At 41.0% G+C, this 17,104-nt stretch overlaps 1 protein-coding gene across 1 annotated transcript in view; it reads right to left on the minus strand.

The window, feature by feature from the left end:
- Positions 1–17,104, minus strand: part of Cmya5 (cardiomyopathy associated 5) — a 92,929-nt gene that overhangs the window by 23,082 nt on the left and 52,743 nt on the right. The window contains exons 8-11 of the mRNA XM_028760154.1: positions 16,946–16,968; positions 10,194–10,312; positions 4,964–5,113; positions 853–999 (exon numbers count right to left, since the gene is read on the minus strand). Coding sequence (XP_028615987.1) covers positions 853–999; positions 4,964–5,113; positions 10,194–10,312; positions 16,946–16,968 — 439 coding nt within the window. The remainder of the gene's footprint in view (positions 1–852; positions 1,000–4,963; positions 5,114–10,193; positions 10,313–16,945; positions 16,969–17,104) is intronic.

The following is a 17,104-nucleotide window of genomic DNA, read 5'->3' on the forward strand; positions in this document are numbered from 1 at the left end:
AAGATTTCACCGTGACAGACTATTCCCAGTCGAGCACCACGGCTTCAACCATTCTGGGTTTTTCCACATCTGTGTAAGGAAGTCCAGTCTTAGCTTGCAATTATACTTCACATGCTAAACCTTTTAAAAATGGTGTCTTTCCTTAAGGAACATGAAGATCTCACAGTCCCTGATGCCTCAATGTATACTTCATGTCTGCCCAAGTTTTCTTTAAGAGGAATCTGCTCTAGTCCAACTAACTTATCATTTAAAGCAGTGGTTTTCAACCTTGCTAATGCTGTGAGCCTTTAATACAGTCTTGTGGTGACCCCCCTCAACCATAAAGTTATTTTCATTACTACTTCATAACTGTAGCATTTGACACCCAAAGGTTTGGGTCACCCCCCCACACACACACACACACAGGTTAAGAACTGCTGATGTACAGCGTTCTGTGCAGTTTCAGCTCTAAGAAGCCACTCCTGGGTCTGTCTGCCCTCCCTTGTCTGTCTGGGTATTCTCTTGAGTGCTACCATAGTTAATTCCTGTAAGGATCCAGACCCTCGTCGACCATTCCCAGTGATCCTCAGAGTTTTTTAACTCCTCAGCTTAACTCTGATGTTCTTGCAAACAAGAGCTCGGTCTTTGTGCTGTTGTTACTGTACTTGAGGTACGATCCCAGGGCTTTCTGCTGCTAGATTGGCATTCTACTACTGTGCTTCATCCTAAACCCCAGCTCAGTCTTAGTTTGTACCCAGGATTTTGCCCAACATCCAATACGTAGCTAGTGCTTTTTAAATACTTACTGGTTGATGTCAAGAGTCTGTGGAGAACTCTGTATTAACTCACAATAATGTTTTAGCATCTGCTTACCTGTTCTAAAAATTGCTCTTTCACTGGGCAGGCTACATCCGGTGAAGTTGACAGCCATCACCCACACTTGATAACAGCGATCGGGTTCTAAGTCTTCAAATATACAGCAACTTTCCTTCACTGTTAATCTGTATTCTTCTACCAGTTCTAGCACAAGACACAATTATGATGTGTTCAAAGATGTCTTACAAAGTAAACTAAAAATTAGTTATTGAAAAACATAGTCTATGATTTCTACCAAGGACTCAAACTGATAACTTTACAACTATTATTGTGTGATAAGTTTCTCTATAGGATATGTAAGTACCCAATAGCTCTGTAAAAATTGATACTTGAAAAGACATACGTAGTATTGCTAGTGAACACTTATCACAACTAATAGCATGTTAATTCATTTCTGAGATTCATGATCCACAATTAAAGTAATTGATCACAAAAGCAAAAATCAAACTTGTATAGAGCATATGCCACCTTAAATTTCAGTAATAACGTTTCAAGAAAAGCCTTAAGAACCAATGCCAACATTGCACAGGACTCTATCACCAGAAAGGACAGCTATGTGCTTTGTAATGAAGACTGCAGAGCATCTTTACAGACTAGTAAGCGATTCTGCCACTCACTATGACTGCAGGTCTCAGATTCTAACAATTTCTCAGGAACTTTAGTGCCACACCTCGAACAGCTTTAGGGCTTGACCTAACTAGGGTGACAGGAGGGAGAAATGTCAGAAATGTGGCCGTATGTATACCATGGCTGCAATTGAGGAGGACGTGTGCTCTAATGATGATGCAGCACCAGCAACCACAAGTGAGAATGGAGTACGTTTGTTTTATGTATCTAAGTCAAGGAGGTGGGTTTATGAAATACAGCTGAACAAGGAGCCAGTTTGTTTACTCTTGGTAGGGGAGCAGCCTCAGGCTGTAAACCTTAGGGATAGCTGGGTCGATAGTTTCTATGTGCGCTGATCGATAATTCCCACTCATACTTGGACCACAGGAAGGCTTTGCCACGGCTCTGAGCCTTGCCCAGGGAAGGCTTTGCCACTCCCATCCTCCATACTTCATATTTCAGAATCCTTTTAGGTATATATTCCAACCTTTACAGTGAAATATTTAAATTTGATAGGGTAATGAGCTATTATGAGAAGTTGAAATTGGTTTAATCAAGGTATTAAATTTTCTTAAATGATTTTACTTTAAATGGTAAATATTGCTAAATGCTATTAAAAATGCCTGAACCTTTGGATTTTTGTTTGTTTGTGGTTTGGGGATTTTTGATACATGCTTTCACTTGGAGCAGACTGGCATGGGATGTACCATTCTCCTGCCTCCGTATCTGGAGTACTGGAGTTATAGAGACAAGCTACCAACCATGTCCAGTGATGCCTTACACGTTAGGCCAATCTGATCACTTTTACTGAAATGCTCTCTTCTTTAAAAAGAATAATTTTCTCCCTGGAATTAGCATATGATAATTTTAGTTATCCTTCTGTATTGCCCCTGAATGTTACCATCTCAAAATACTCCTAGTTAAGAACCTAGATTGTTTCCCAAAAGAAACTTAGGACTCTTTGGTTGCCTAGAGAGGACAATAGTTTAAAGGACATTGCAAACACTAACACTTCCTCTGTAGTCCAGAAACCAACAACTGCAGCTTTTACCAGAACTGTTCCTTCAGACACTCCTTTTAGCAATCACATGACACCCGTTCTTGGAGACTTTACAATAAGTACCATGGTACCACAGGGTAGGTCCTCAGATAGCAAGTTGCACCAGCACATTTCAAGGCATTGAAACAACGAGACACTGCAGGCCACACTACAGGAAGTCTTCTGGCTAGTGATGGAGTGGGATGAGCACCCTGGAAAGGCACTCTGAGTGTTAACTATAACTTAAGAAAGGTCTTGGCCAGACATGGATTTTCATGATACTGCTGGCTATGAAAGGAGGTGAAATGTGTATAACAAAGCAAAGAGACAGATATAAATGGGTTTCTTTACAATGAAAGATCTGTTTGACTCCTGACCCAGTCATGGATAAGTTAATGTGACTGTGGGAGAATTATTTAACCCTATATCAGTTTTTCCACTTGTAAATGAGCTGTAACACTTTGACATGTGGTGTTGTGTACCTATTTCCTCCATGCTTAAAACATTCCATCCTGCAGGGAAGCTCCTTATAATAAAAAGTAAACAATTCAAATAGCTTTAGGAAGTCCCTGAAACTGACCAGATTCACTAGGCCCTTCCCCTTTCCCCTAAGAATAAACATTAAGAGTTACTCTAGGGAGGGGAGGACCGAACTACATAGGTGACTCTGACAAAACCTCAGACACCTGGAAGAAAGAGACCAGCTGAACTGTCTGGAAGAGGTTCAGACCAACTGAGCCACCTGGAAAGGCCACTCTAAGCTGTTGAGCTGACTTCAGGCTGTGCAGCATGCTCCAGGTTCCCAGCTTTGTGAGCTGTCACTCACACTGGGTAGGCTTTGGTGATGCAGCTGTCTTTGAGTCACATCTGCTCCTGTGAATAACCCCTCATATTCCTGTAAGTCGCCCCAATAAAACTCATTGGTTCACCAAGTTAGGTTTCAATGTTATCTATAATTTGGTCTGTCATGGACTCCCTACATGGGCCAAGTAAACATGTGTGCATTATATCTCCCCAAGAAATATCTGACATCTGGGCTTTTGTCAGAGTCACATAATATATGGTCACCGTTATATGGTGACAGTTCCTTTTTGTCTTTAGAGATGGATTTAGCCAACTTTATACTGTGCCCACAGTTACCGTCACAGAAACCTTTTTCTAAATTAACTATCACTATATATTTCAAAAGGTTTAGGTGCTGTGGCTCAGTTGGTAGAATGCTTGCCTAGCAGGGATGAACTATGGGTTTGGTCCCCACCACCATGTTAACCAGGTGTGTAGGGACACCTCAGATCCTAGCACTTAATCAGTAGGACTAGGAAGACCACAAGCTCAAGATCATCCTTAGCTACAAAGTGCATTTCAGGACAGTCTTGGATATGTGAGACCCTGTCTTTAAGGGAGAAAAAAGTATTAACTTTAAAAAATAACTTTTAAGTCTTAGCAACAGCGAGATATTCTGCCGGGGGTTTTTTTCCCCTTCATTATAACTGGGCTCCTGAATTTTGTTGATATTGCCACATGCTCATCTAATTCCCCAAGCATGTGGGTCTGTCTTCAACAAGCACCACAGAATGCCAGCACTCCCCGTGCTGATTCATCAGGAAGTACAACCTCACACTGCCTGCCTCTTAGGCCTCATCAGAAGTTCTGAGCAGAGAGATCTTCACAAATGCTTAGCTTGTGAGATCTGCCGTCTGCTCTCCATGCTCTGCAATGTTGTTTCTATCTCCCATTACTCAGTGCCACTGGGTGGCTGTACCACACCTAGACCCACACCTTAAAGATTGTGAACTCTGAACCTACAAACCTGATACCCAGTGTTGTGTGTGCGTGAAACTTACTGTGGAGGGCGCTGGCCTCTGTACGGCTCATCTCCCCTCCACAGAGCAGGGCTCGCCACACTGTCCCTCAGACATCGGCACTGGTTAAACCTCCATCTCTCCGGAACTTTCGAATGATACTTCCTTCATGAAGATGAGCATCACTTACTTGCTCCTGTTAATTTTGAGCCCTCAAAGTCTAACCCGAATCTCAGTATTAACACTCACATTGACCATCGTGAAGATATCTGTATGCGTTCCCTGACACCAATTTCCAAGTTGTTTCTCTCCACTAATATTGTAGCATGTGGTTGTTGAGAGATTCTGTTATCACTCCTGTAAGTGGCTAAAAATGCTTTGTAGAAGTATAATATTTTAATGTGTATATGTGTATATATTTATATACATATATAATGTGTATTATTAAGATGCAGAAATATATACCAGCATCTGTAGCTCTACAGCAATCTCAATCTTGCCATTCTTTTCCTTTTTTTTTTTTTGAGACAGAGTTTCTCTGTGTAGCCCTGGCTGCCCTGGAACTCACTCTGTAGACCAGGCTGGCCTGGAACTCAGATCCGCCTGCCTCTGCCTCCCAAGTGCTGAGACTAAAGACGAGCGCCACCACTGCCCTGCTTACCATTCATTTCTTGATCGTCCTGTGGCTCCTCTACACAGTAGACCTGGAATGAGTCCACAACATCCTCCTTGCTCATGCTCCAGTACACTGCAATTGTTGTGCTGGTAGCAGAATTTGGTTCCTGGGGTTCTAGTCTCGGAGGCTGTGGAACTGGAAGAGAAACACAATTTACTATGGCTAATGCTATTTTACTGATTGACTGTGTTGTTTAAAACATGTTTAATGTGTTGTTAAAATACCAACAGTATAGAAATCTATGGGGTAAAAGTCGGAAGGTTCCCCATTCCAACATGAAGCCCAACTGCATTCCTTAGACACAGCCACTGTTAGAGCGAAGTGTGCATCCCTCCAGAGTGTTTCCCAGGCATTCCTGTAAGAGTATAAGCAACACAAACCGAAATGAACAAAAGTGAGCCCCCAGCTAGGATCACTGCATAACACTACCCAATAGTTTTATACTTAGAGAAATAAACTTACACTGGCTAATGGACTATCCAATGACTTGGTTTTCAGTATGTTTTTTTAGATAAGGAATGCTATACTGTTTTATATTGACATAGTTTATAACAATAAAAAGCAGTGAGTCTTTTTCAGATATTGTTACAGGGTCTTCAAGGTGAAGGAAACATAGTAAATATTAGACTAGAATTTTTAAAGCTACAATTCATCTTCTTTTTTAACATAATAGTCTCTATACATTTTTTTTAAAATTAAATGTAAAAATTGAATGACGTGTGAATTGTACATGCCTGATGTAATCTGTGCTTCTGAATTTTAAAGACAACAATACTCTCAAGTGTTTTACTGGAGATTTTTGAAACTTATAATCATGTGTATTGAACACTAATGCCATATAAAATGCAATTATCTTCCTGAACTTACTAAACAAGATAATTACACATATTTTATATGTCAGAGAAAAAAGATTATTCTCATAGTTGAAAGACATCATACTTTTAAAATGTGTGTGTGTGTGTGTGTGTGTGTGTGTGTGTGTTTGTGGTCTTCCCCAGCAAACAAGTTCATGAGAGATAAGAGTACAGGAATCATGTAGGCCGAATTTATAAGTTGACACTCAGGGAAAAGCAAACATAGGTTAGTTCAGCAATAAGGTCAAAATGAGAAACAAAATAAATGGATTTGAAGAATGGAATAAAAAGACAAATTGAAACGGTTCAATAAAGATAAAGAGGTAGAGAAATAATGCAGTTATAAAAAAGAAAACAACAACAACAACAAGGAGCAGACTAGAAAAATGGTCAAGTTCATAGCCCAGAACAGAAGCCGGCCTCTAAACAGAAGACACCCCTCCCCCACTCTCTGTATCATTTTAGCCTCAGGGTTATAGCCTAAGATTGCTAAATGAAGCAAGATAATGTATATCAAGTGTTTAAAATGCATTTGCTAGAAGCAGCATCTGGGGTGGCAAGACAGCCTTGGCAGGAGGAGCACACAGTGGAGAAGAGAGCAAACAACTCCTAATAGTAAAGACTGCAGTCCCAATGTCTGGTAGGTAGGTCATAGAGGCTATAGAGACAGGACACACTGAGCAGACTGCACGGGAAGGCGGACATCCGCCTGCCTCCACCTTTCCCTGAAGACCAATGGCTCTATCTTCCAACAGAGAATCAAAGAGCGGTTCTCACCCTTCCTAATGCTGCAACCCTTTAATACAATTCTTGACGCTGCAGTGATGCCCAACCATAAAATTATTTCATTTCTATTTCATAACTGTAATGTTGCTACTGTGATGCATTGTAATGTAAATATCTGATATACAGAATATGTGATATGCAACCTCCAGGAGGTCACAACCCCCAGGTTGAGAACTACTGCTCTGAAGGTATTCATCCAGAGAGAGGTAATTCAGCAAGTTGTCCTGTTACCCAGGTCTATAGAACAGCCAAACAAAGCACTTCAGCTATTATTAGTCTTGAAGCAGTATGAGCTCCTTGGAGCATGAACAGTGTGAATGATCTTCCCACTATAAATTATACATGGGGCTGGAGCTAACCTTGCAAAAATGGCAACATCTTTCTATATCCTTTCTCTCCAGCACAGCTTCACAAACATAAAAACTGATCGCCAATCTCCCACCCATCACATAACTTTGAGGTAGAGTCACTATAGGGAGTTAAATAAAACACGTAGGCTAGAAGTGATTTTGTTTCCTCTTTGTTTAACAAAGAGTTAAAGTTAAAATATCCTTTTCTTCAAACAGGAGATACGTTTACTCTTTAAAATGCCCCAAAGGGAAATAAGAACAGCCCATGGACATAATCTAATAATCATGGCTACGTTTATAATTCATATTTGGCAGAACCAAGATTATGCATGTTAGTAACTCTGCTTAAACATTTATGGGGTAAACTTAAATGTGATGTCAAAACTTACAAATGGAATCTTGGGGCTTCTTTGCCAGAGCTAAGGTGCAGGAAGAAGGAGAATCCTGTGGAGCCCCTCTGACTGGCAGAATGTACACATAGAACATTTTTACACTCAGGGAGCTAAACATCAATCAGCTTAGATTCCATTACCTGGGGCCAAATATAGATTCCACTCAACCTGGCTTTCAAAAACTCCACAAAACTTAGTCATAGAAGCCTGCGTCTACAGTTCCAGCACCCAGGAAGCTGAAGCAGAAGGACCATGAGTCTGACACCAGCTTGGGTTATAGAGTGAGATGCTTTCTCCAAAAGCAAACACAAGTTGTGAGGAAAGCAGTATCAGTCACAATAGCCAAGAGGGAGGTAGAAACAACCCAAGTTCCATCGATGGATGGATGGGTGGATGAATGGATGTATGGATGATGGGTGGATGGGTGGATGGGTAGGTGGATGAATGGATGAATGGATGGATAAAATCCATGGTGTAGGCATATGGTAAGTCTTAAACACCAAACTTGTGACACATGTCACAAACATGAGTGAACATGGGAGGAAAATACGCTAAGTGGAATAAAACAGTTACAGAAAGATACTATCTGATTTCACTTCTTCAGAGCATCAAACTCAGAGAAAAAGAAAGGGGAGGGACAATTTCTGGGGTCTGGAGGAAGAGGGAGTTTGTGTTTTAATGGACAGAGAGATTTAGTGCTGCAAGATGAAATTCTGGGACTGTATGGTGGTAACAGTTGTCAAAACTATGAACATACTTTATGCTACAGATGTATACTGAGTAACACGCCCAGCATTGTGGCTCTCACTTTTAATCCTAGCAGTAAGTAGGTAGAGTCAGGCAGATCTCTTTGATTGAGGGCCAGGCCAGCCAGGGCTTTATAATGAGACACTGTCTCAAAATACATAACTCAGTAAAATGAAAAAAAGTAAAATAAAAATGAGTACTTTATAATAAAAATGGATAAATAATTTTTTAAGATTTATTTTCTTTTAATTGTGGTTATGCATGTGTGTTTCTACATGGGCTTGTGTATGTACAAGTGCTGTTGCCCATGGAGACCAGAAGAGGGAGTCAGATTCCCTGATCTAGAGTTATAGGCAGTTGTGAGCTACCTACTGTAGGTGCTGAGAACTGAACTCAGGTCCTCTGCAAGAGCAGTACACACTCTTAACTGCTGAGTCATCTCTCCAGCCCCTAATATATGGTAAATTATACATGAGCCTTACCACAGTTAAAAGCAAGTCTAAGATCCAGAGTCAAAGAGGCCTAGTATATCTTAATTGGTGTTTCTCTCCTCTCCCCTTGCAGTTGGGCAGTGGACAAAGTGCCGAGACTCTGAGGTCAGACACCCCACATCTCCAGCCAGCTGCGTGGTCCTGATCAACATCCAGTTTTGTTGTCTTCCCCTCTCTCCCTCTCTGCCAGTGGGGTAATAACTAAACCTTCCTCCTGGGGTTGACGTTAAGAGGAGAGAACTGACTCTGTTTCACCAGGCCAGGGCCTCTGTGGGAATGGAATAAGAGACGAGCATTGCTGCCTCTCTTGTGGAAGCTGTGTTCTCTTCTAGCTCTGAGTAAGTCAGCAGGGGCCGGATCCTCGAGGCCTTCTCTCTGTGCGATTTCAATGGTCTCCCTGGGCTATGTACTCAGCAGAGAAGACACTTTCATAGGGGCCCATTCTTAGGACTCTCTCCCTGGAATTGCTCCACACCCCTGCGACTACATATCCTTCCTAGGGCAATGGTGAGCAGTCTGTGACTGTAATTCTGCGGCCTCTAACAAATATAAAAAGCCCTCCCGCTGAGCACAGGGTGCTCAGAAGTCTATTCTCGTAAACAGGCAGCTGTGTATAAAGAAGCCTTGAAGACAGACGGCTGCTCGGTTCATCAAAATCTTAGTTTGCAGTTGCTGTAGTCTATTGCCTCCGACAAACGTAAGAAAACACCCTTCAGTGCAGGACAGTTCTGAAAAACATTCATTAGGGTAAATGACTGAATTGTCATTATTACGGTTGTTGGGTAGTTGAGTGTTTTGCAGGGGGTGTTTTGGGGAGTAAGCTGTCTTTCTAAAGACACAGTAGCTTCTGACTGGTTACTAACCTAGAACCTTCTCTACGGGGAATGAGAGTTTTAAACACCCCTGCTGTCTGTGAGGTAAACCTGGTTGACAAGGGTGCCTCTGGATGAGGGCATACGAGCACCCTGTACAGTAAGCAGACCTCAGGAACCAGGAAGATGACAGCTTTGAGCATTTAAATGTTGCATTGCCTTGTTTGCTAAAATAGCACATTAAAAAATAATTTGCAAAGCTGGCAGGATGCTCTGACAGCTGAGTGGGAGGTTCCTGGCTACAGGCCATGTTGCTGAGCTCTGTGTGCTCCTGGCTAATCTGTTTGGTTTGGGGGAAAAAAGTAAATAAAGAAGAAGGAACGGAATTGGAGAGGGGAAAACTACTTATAAGGTAAAATTTGTTCACCAAATATGAAAGTATTTTATTCCTTTTTTTTACCTGTATGTCAGGCTGCTGTTATGAAGTAAGTACTTCTCTTACATACAGAGAAAGAAATTCCAGTTTTTAAAAATAGAATAAAAGAAGAGAGGACCTTCAGTTCCATTGATTTCTTCTCTCCTGTTCCGGCCCCATCAGAGTCACAGAGCTTCAAAGGGGATGCACCACACACAGAGCGGGGGCTACATCTCCTGCCTTATTTCAGAGTCTAGCTTTAAACCTTTACAGCCCCTACCCATCTTCACCCAGTTATAAAAACGTAACAAAACAGGCAAGCAAGCTGCCAAGTTTCATCGAGGTAAATGATATATTAAAATGCTCACCAGACACTTGTGTCAACATCTGGTCACTCCGCGCCGAGCTGTCATCATAATGTTCGAAAAGCGAGAACGCGGCAGGCATGTTTCCTAAGGAAGCTGCACTCTCCATGGCAGACAGCAGCCTGACAAGGAAACAGAGCTCTACTCAGTCGGGCAAGCATGAACACAGAACCAATACAGTCTTCTTGTTCAGCCTGAAGCTGGTGAAGGTAACTGTGGTTTGTGTGTGGCAAGGTCCTGCCAACCCCTAGGGCATCTAGAAGCATCCAAAAATAGACAACTAGAACCCATTTATTCTTAGACATCTGATGATAGTAGGGGGTCTTGTCCCTGGGCTCTCAAATGTGAAAAGTTTCAAATTATCTAGACTTCGATTCCTATCTAATAAATCAGTCCTAAAATTTTGCTTCATGCCAGTGGTTATTTTATTTCTTAAAGGTTATTAATATCCTGAGCTAGTCTGGAATTTTCAATGCTATAGGGATACTCCTGCTGTTCTCAACTCTCAGCACTAATCTTCCAGTCATACTAAACAATAATGCTCACCTACTGTGTGCCAGGCTCTGTTCCAGGGGTTAGAAGTCTAGCTGTGAAAGGCCAGCCAATTCTAGAAGACAGGCCTCAGCTCACAAAGGACAACTGGTCCCGCAGACCCAAGTCCTTCTTAAGCAGAGACCCTGCTCACACTAAGACTAGCATTTGGATCCAGATAAGACACAAGTGCGTGTAAGCACCAGGGACAGACACGGGTTGGCTCTGAAAGGGAAAGATGGGAAGGGGAATTCACAAAATGATTTGTCTTTAGCCAGAGGGGCCTCAGAGCAAGCCAAGGCTGTCTCATACAAGCCTGGAATGTTCTTCTATCGAGGAAGGCGACAGTGAGGAGCAGTACTGACTTCCTTCTCTGAATTCTTGGTTTTCCAGCAGCAGGCCTACCTCGAGGCCTTTGCACTGGCTGCTGGAACTTCCCCCAAGCCTCCTATACCAGCACAGTTCCTTCCTACACTTAGCTCAGTTCTTTGTTCAAATGTCATGGAGAGGAGACAGGATACTAGTCAGGCGAGGCCTGCCCCCAACAACCTTGCTGCAGCCTCTTTCCAAGTTTGTTTATTTCCTGATATGTATCATGGCCTAATTTGTTCTTTAACTCTCATCTACACCAAAATATAATTTGCATGCAGGAAAAACCGTCTTATTCATTATTGTATTGCCGTGCCTTACTTGATACACTGCAGCATTTAATAAATATATCTTCATTTAAGAAGAGGCCAGTGGTTTAATTTGTATAGAAATCAGGATCTCAGGCATAGTAAATCTGGTGTCACAATAAGAGGGAAAGATCATGAAATATTTAAAGAGTCTGCTCTATGCTTACTAGTGTTAAACATGATAAGATTCATTACCATTTGGTATCAGGGGAAATACTTCAGTGAGGACCTCGAGGTATTAAAAAATAATCAGAAATCTCTGAGGCAATAGAGAGTGAAGATATTACAGATGGGAAAATGACACGAGCATAGGCCAGAGGCACCAAGGAATGTGGCTCACTAGAGAGCAGAGCGTACCATGGCACAGGAGACAGACAGACAGACATGGGGGGGAAAGCCTTCTGTGACACTGAAAATTTCTATTTTATCTTTGAAGATAAGGAGAGTCACAAAATTGTCTGTGAAAGGGAAATGTAGACAATCCTGGCAAGCAACTGAGGAAAGATCACAGCCAGTAGACAGGATAAGCAGTGGATGGGTTGGCAGACTCCCACATTGATCTAGAGAGGGGGACATTAAAAGCCTATATTAAGGCTTTGAGGTACAGAATATGGATAGAATAGACTAGGAATTATTATTTGAGTGGTGATCAGGGTAAGAGAGATGCCTTAGCAGTTAAGAGCATTTGTTGCTCTTAGAGGATCCAGGTTCAATTCCCAACACCCATGTGGTAGCTTACAACCTCCTGAAACACCAGTTCCAGGGGATCCAGTGACCTCTTCTGATCTCCTCAGGCACCAGGCATGCATATGATACACACACATACATGCAGGCAAAAAAACCCATACACAAAAAAATAAAACAAAATATAGCCAATATGCCCACTAAATCTTCTCAATACATTTCACTAACTTTACAGAAGCTGCCTGTAGATTACACAGTAAAATGTTGAGTTTTCTCTTGTACATGGACCAATTCAATTTTAACAGCAAGTTGATATTCTTTTACAAGTCAGTGCTACAATGTTTAAGTCTCTCTTGTTTATAATACAGAACAGAACATAGAAGGGAATGCATCCTCTTAACAGAAAAGTATTTATAAGGCAAAAAATGTGTTGTTCAAGATATGCAAATATTGGGTCTGACTATGCTTGGCAGCATTCATTAATTTAAGCTGAGAAAAATTTAATATACAAGCACTGTCTTCAGAGATATAACATGAAGCAACAAAGAAAAAGCAGTAAAGACACAAACAAGAGAAAATAACTAGATTTAACACTTCCTACAGAAAGGAAGAAGTTGTCTTGATTTAAAAGTGTGTATATGGGGCTGGAGAGATAGCTCATCGGTTAAGAGCACTGACTATTCTTCCAGAGGTCCTGAGTTCAACTCCCAGCAACCACATGGTGTCTCACAACCATCTGTAATGGGATCCAATGCTCTCTTCTGGTGTGTCAGAAGATAGCTACAGTGTACTCATATAAATAAATCTTTTTTTTTTTAAAGTGTGTGTATGTGTCTGTGGTGTCTGTGTATATGTGTTTGTGAGTGTGTGTATGTGGGTATGTCAAGAACCAGCCTAAGCTTGGAGAAGGGTTTCTGAGAGAAGGGGTGTCTGGGAGCGGTGAAACAAACGACTGGAAGTCAAATTGTGGGTTTCAAGCTGACAGCCTATGTTCTGCTCGAAACAACAATCTGCTTTCCAGATTGCTCTCTCTATGTCCTCCTTTCTCTGAAAATCTCCAGACAGCTCTCTGCTGGAGACAGCCTTTTTTTGCAATTCTAAAAACTCTCTGCATAGCTTTTCTCTTGCAGATCAAAAGCCCAGTCTTTTATTTACATAACAATTCAGTCTTTACCCCAGGTTCCTTTTTTGTATATCCCATGAAATGACTTCCCAGGACCCCAGCTCCTTGATTCTTAGAAAGAGATCCAAAGCATAGCCAATAAGATAGATGGGTGGAACTGGGAGCAGCCCTGAAACTACCATTCCTACCACACCTGGGCCTGAATCTAAACTCCCTGACCTTTAACTCAAGGATCTGCCTATCTTTGTATCATTCTGTCATGCTGGCTCTAGTGCAGCTGCCTCTGTCTCTTTACATCTCTGAAGCTCCTTATACAATTCATATTGCATAGTTGAGAAATTATATATATTTTTGAACTTGTGTTTTCAGTGTTCTTTCCCACAGCCTTAAGGGCTGTCCTGAGGGTCACAACATTCTACCATTTTGCTGAGACACACCCTTGACTCCTGGACTCTGTCTCTGATTATCATGGAGTCATTAACCTTGGCAGAGAGGATATTCCCTGAAGGAAGAACATGAAAATATGTACACTCTTATAAAAACAAGCCTTACATCCATAGCAATCATCAGCACTCTTGGAGACCCACTCCCTGATGGCTCTGTTCCAGGGGCAGGAAACCATATCATATTGTCCCATACATGGCCAAGCTGGGCTCAGCATGTGTGTGTGTGTTAGTTTGTTTGTGTTTATAGAGATTTATTTATTTGTTTATAGAGATTTATTTATTTGTTCAGATTTCTTCATCAAATCCCAGAGTTTTGTTGTCCTTTATTTCACTACATAAAAAAAAAAAATTGTTAGTTATCCCAACACTTACACAATCTATTGAAATGGAGATGTCAAGCTTGTGCCTACATAGAGTCTCCATCTCTATATTCTATTGTCTTTGGAACAAGAGTATACACTCTGTAAGCTACTAAAAGAAAAACATAAAGACCAGCCTAGTTACAAGCCCTTTGATCTACAATGGCATCCAGCCTGCAAGATATGCTAGGGCAATAGTGGCACAAAGCTTGTGGGAGTGATCATCCAGTGTCTGATTTTACTTAAGGCCCACTCCATGAGAGAGAATCTATACCCAACACTGCTCAGGTGACCAAGAAGCAAAGACAGGATAACCTAGGAACCTAGGGTAAAACCAAATAATACTGATCTAAAAGCAGTGGGCAGGGAGATACCAAGAAAACATGGCTCTCTAAATCAACATGAGCAAAAACTCATATGATCTCATAGATCCTGAGGCAGCCTCCATACAGCCTGCACAGGTCTGGACCAAGTCCTTCAGTGCATATATTATAGTTTCCAGTTTAGCGTTTTTATGGGATCTCTGAGTGTTTGAACAAGTGGGTCTCTGACTCTTGTGCTTTCTCCTGGACTCTTTTCCTTCTGTTGGTTTGTTTTGTCCAAATTTGATGTGATACTTTTTATCTTACTGTATTTTATTTTGTTATATTTTAAATGAATGAACGAATGAATGAATGAAAAGCTAGCCACTAGGGTAAAGGTTAACAACTGGAATGTCATTTATACCTGCTGGGAAAGGGAAAAATCCATTTTCTTTAATGGACTGAGAATGGATATACCAACCACTCAAGGGCAGGCCCCATGTTCAAGAGTAGCTGCCAACACATAATGGGCTCCACTGTTTTTGTGTGCTTTTATTTGGTTACAGTTTGGTGTTTTGCACTTTTTTTTGTTTTTGTTTTTTCTGTTTTGATATTTTGTTTTCTTGTTGAGGTATTGTTGTTTTATTAGGTTTCTGTTTGTTTTGCTTTGTTTTGTTTTTGAGAAAGAACTTAGAGTTGAGTGGGTAAGAATGGGGAAAGGATCTAGAAGAACTTGGAAGAGGGAAAGAATATGATCAAAGTATATTCAAATTTTAAAACTTTTAAATAATAAAAAATATAATAAAAAGAAAGTATTGGCTACCCAAGTGTATCCCCCTTGAAATGATATGCAGCAGTAGTAAAGATTAATTCATTGTCAATTGGAAGAGAAAAAGAAATTAATTAAAATGACATGTAAATTACCAAGTTAAAGCATAAAGCAGAAGAAATGGTGTTTAGTATGCAATGGCTGTCAATTCATATTAGTGGTAATCAAGTATTTAGAAAAATGAAACCATCCTTCAGCAGTTTTATAGTAAAAGCATTTATAAATTTTCATCCATCAAATTTCTTCCTAATCAATATTGTACACATTAGAATGGAATACAAATAATTAAATACGTATTTATAGTGTTCAGCACATGTGGAATGGCACTATGACTCCACATATATTTTCAACTTAAAAAACAGTAGTTATATTACTGACCTCTAAGTTAAAACATATACAGATCGCTGCTTGGGTATGAGTTTCTCAAACTCATCCATGAGAACTGGTGAGGAGTCTCGTCTTACCTAGAGATCCCTGAGTGGTGGGGTGGGGCTCCAGGGTCTGGGCATACAGATTAGCAGGTGTAGTCAGACAGTTTTGGAAACCACTGGGCCTGAAGACAGACTGCTCTCAACAAGAGGTTCCAACCCTGCTTACCCATCACAATCATCCAGGAAGCTTTGTGCCCAGACCACACTTCAAAACAATGAAGCCCCAGTATCAGGTGGGTTGTGTTTTGTTGTTTTTGTTTTTGTTTCTTGAGGCAGGGTTTCTCTGTGTAGCCCTGACTGTCCTCAAACTCACTCTGTAGATTGGGATGACCTTGAGCTCAGAGATTGGCTTGCCTCTACCTCCTGGGTGCTGACTTAGCGTCAGTGGGTTTTAATGCTCATCAAGTAACTGTTCAGTGTACAGCCACTGTTGTAAAACTCTGGTCAATTAGTGCTAGTACTAATATATAAATAGGTTTTATAAAGTATATTGGCACTATCTTCTAAGCAAGTAAGACTCATTTCCACAGCTTCAGATACCTGAAGATGATAGGGTTTCCTATTCTAATTCTATCTTTTATATATACATCCCAGATAAGTATTTCTGATTTAAGTTTCCACTGTTTGCTTTCTGCCATTGAATGTCAGTAGAAGTAAACCCAATGGAATATTTAAATAATTTAGAAATGGACATTTATGCTTCTACTAACATGATATAGCCTTGGGCTCAACCAGCAGGTACAATCGCAAGTTCTCAATGTGGTGTTAAAGGAAAAGGGGTGAGAACAGTATCTAGATGCTATCAGTAGATGATACAGGAGACAAACAGAAATCTGATGTCTAGTGTTTTTATAGACAGCACTTTCTAATCTTGTTGAGGTTTTGCCTCTCACAAGAATGAAGAATCTCTTAGACCAAGTGTTAAGAGCATCATCAACACAAGATGCAATTAACAGGGTATTCATTAGATCAGTATCTATAGTTACCTCATTAGATTAGCTGAGCAGAAGGAGATGAGCACAGAAGCACCTTCTGTGGAGAAAATGATAAGCATGCCGTGAAGGTGACACAGGTCTGAAAACTGTCTGTGACCGCGATGAACGATTGCTTCAAATACTCATATTTAACCAATAAGTCTAACCGTTTATAATTTTTTTGTACTCATTAGCAGGAAAGATGGTTGAGGTTAAATAGAAAATACAGGCTTAAAACTCTACTCGTGATAATTGTTATTTAACCAAAGCGCATGCAGTTTCCTTCTGAGCTGTTATTTGACTTTTAAGAGCTCTGTGTGTAAGAGTGAAACCCCTGGCAGCTCATCCCCCACCATGCTCTCTCCTCAGCCCTGCTGCAGTGCGCCATGCTGCGTATACCTTTCATTGATTTCCTCAAATGACTTGGGTTGGGAGAGGAGAGAGAAGAGGAGGAGGGAGGGAAGGAGGGAAGGAGGGAAAGGAAGAGAGAGAGAGAGATTGAGATTGAGAGAGAGAGAGAGAGAGAGAGAGAGAGAGAGAGAGAGAGAGAGAGAGAGA

The sequence above is a fragment of the Grammomys surdaster genome, unplaced genomic scaffold, assembly GCF_004785775.1.
Source record: "Grammomys surdaster isolate TR1022 unplaced genomic scaffold, NIH_TR_1.0 126391, whole genome shotgun sequence".
NCBI classification, from domain to species: domain Eukaryota; kingdom Metazoa; phylum Chordata; class Mammalia; order Rodentia; family Muridae; genus Grammomys; species Grammomys surdaster.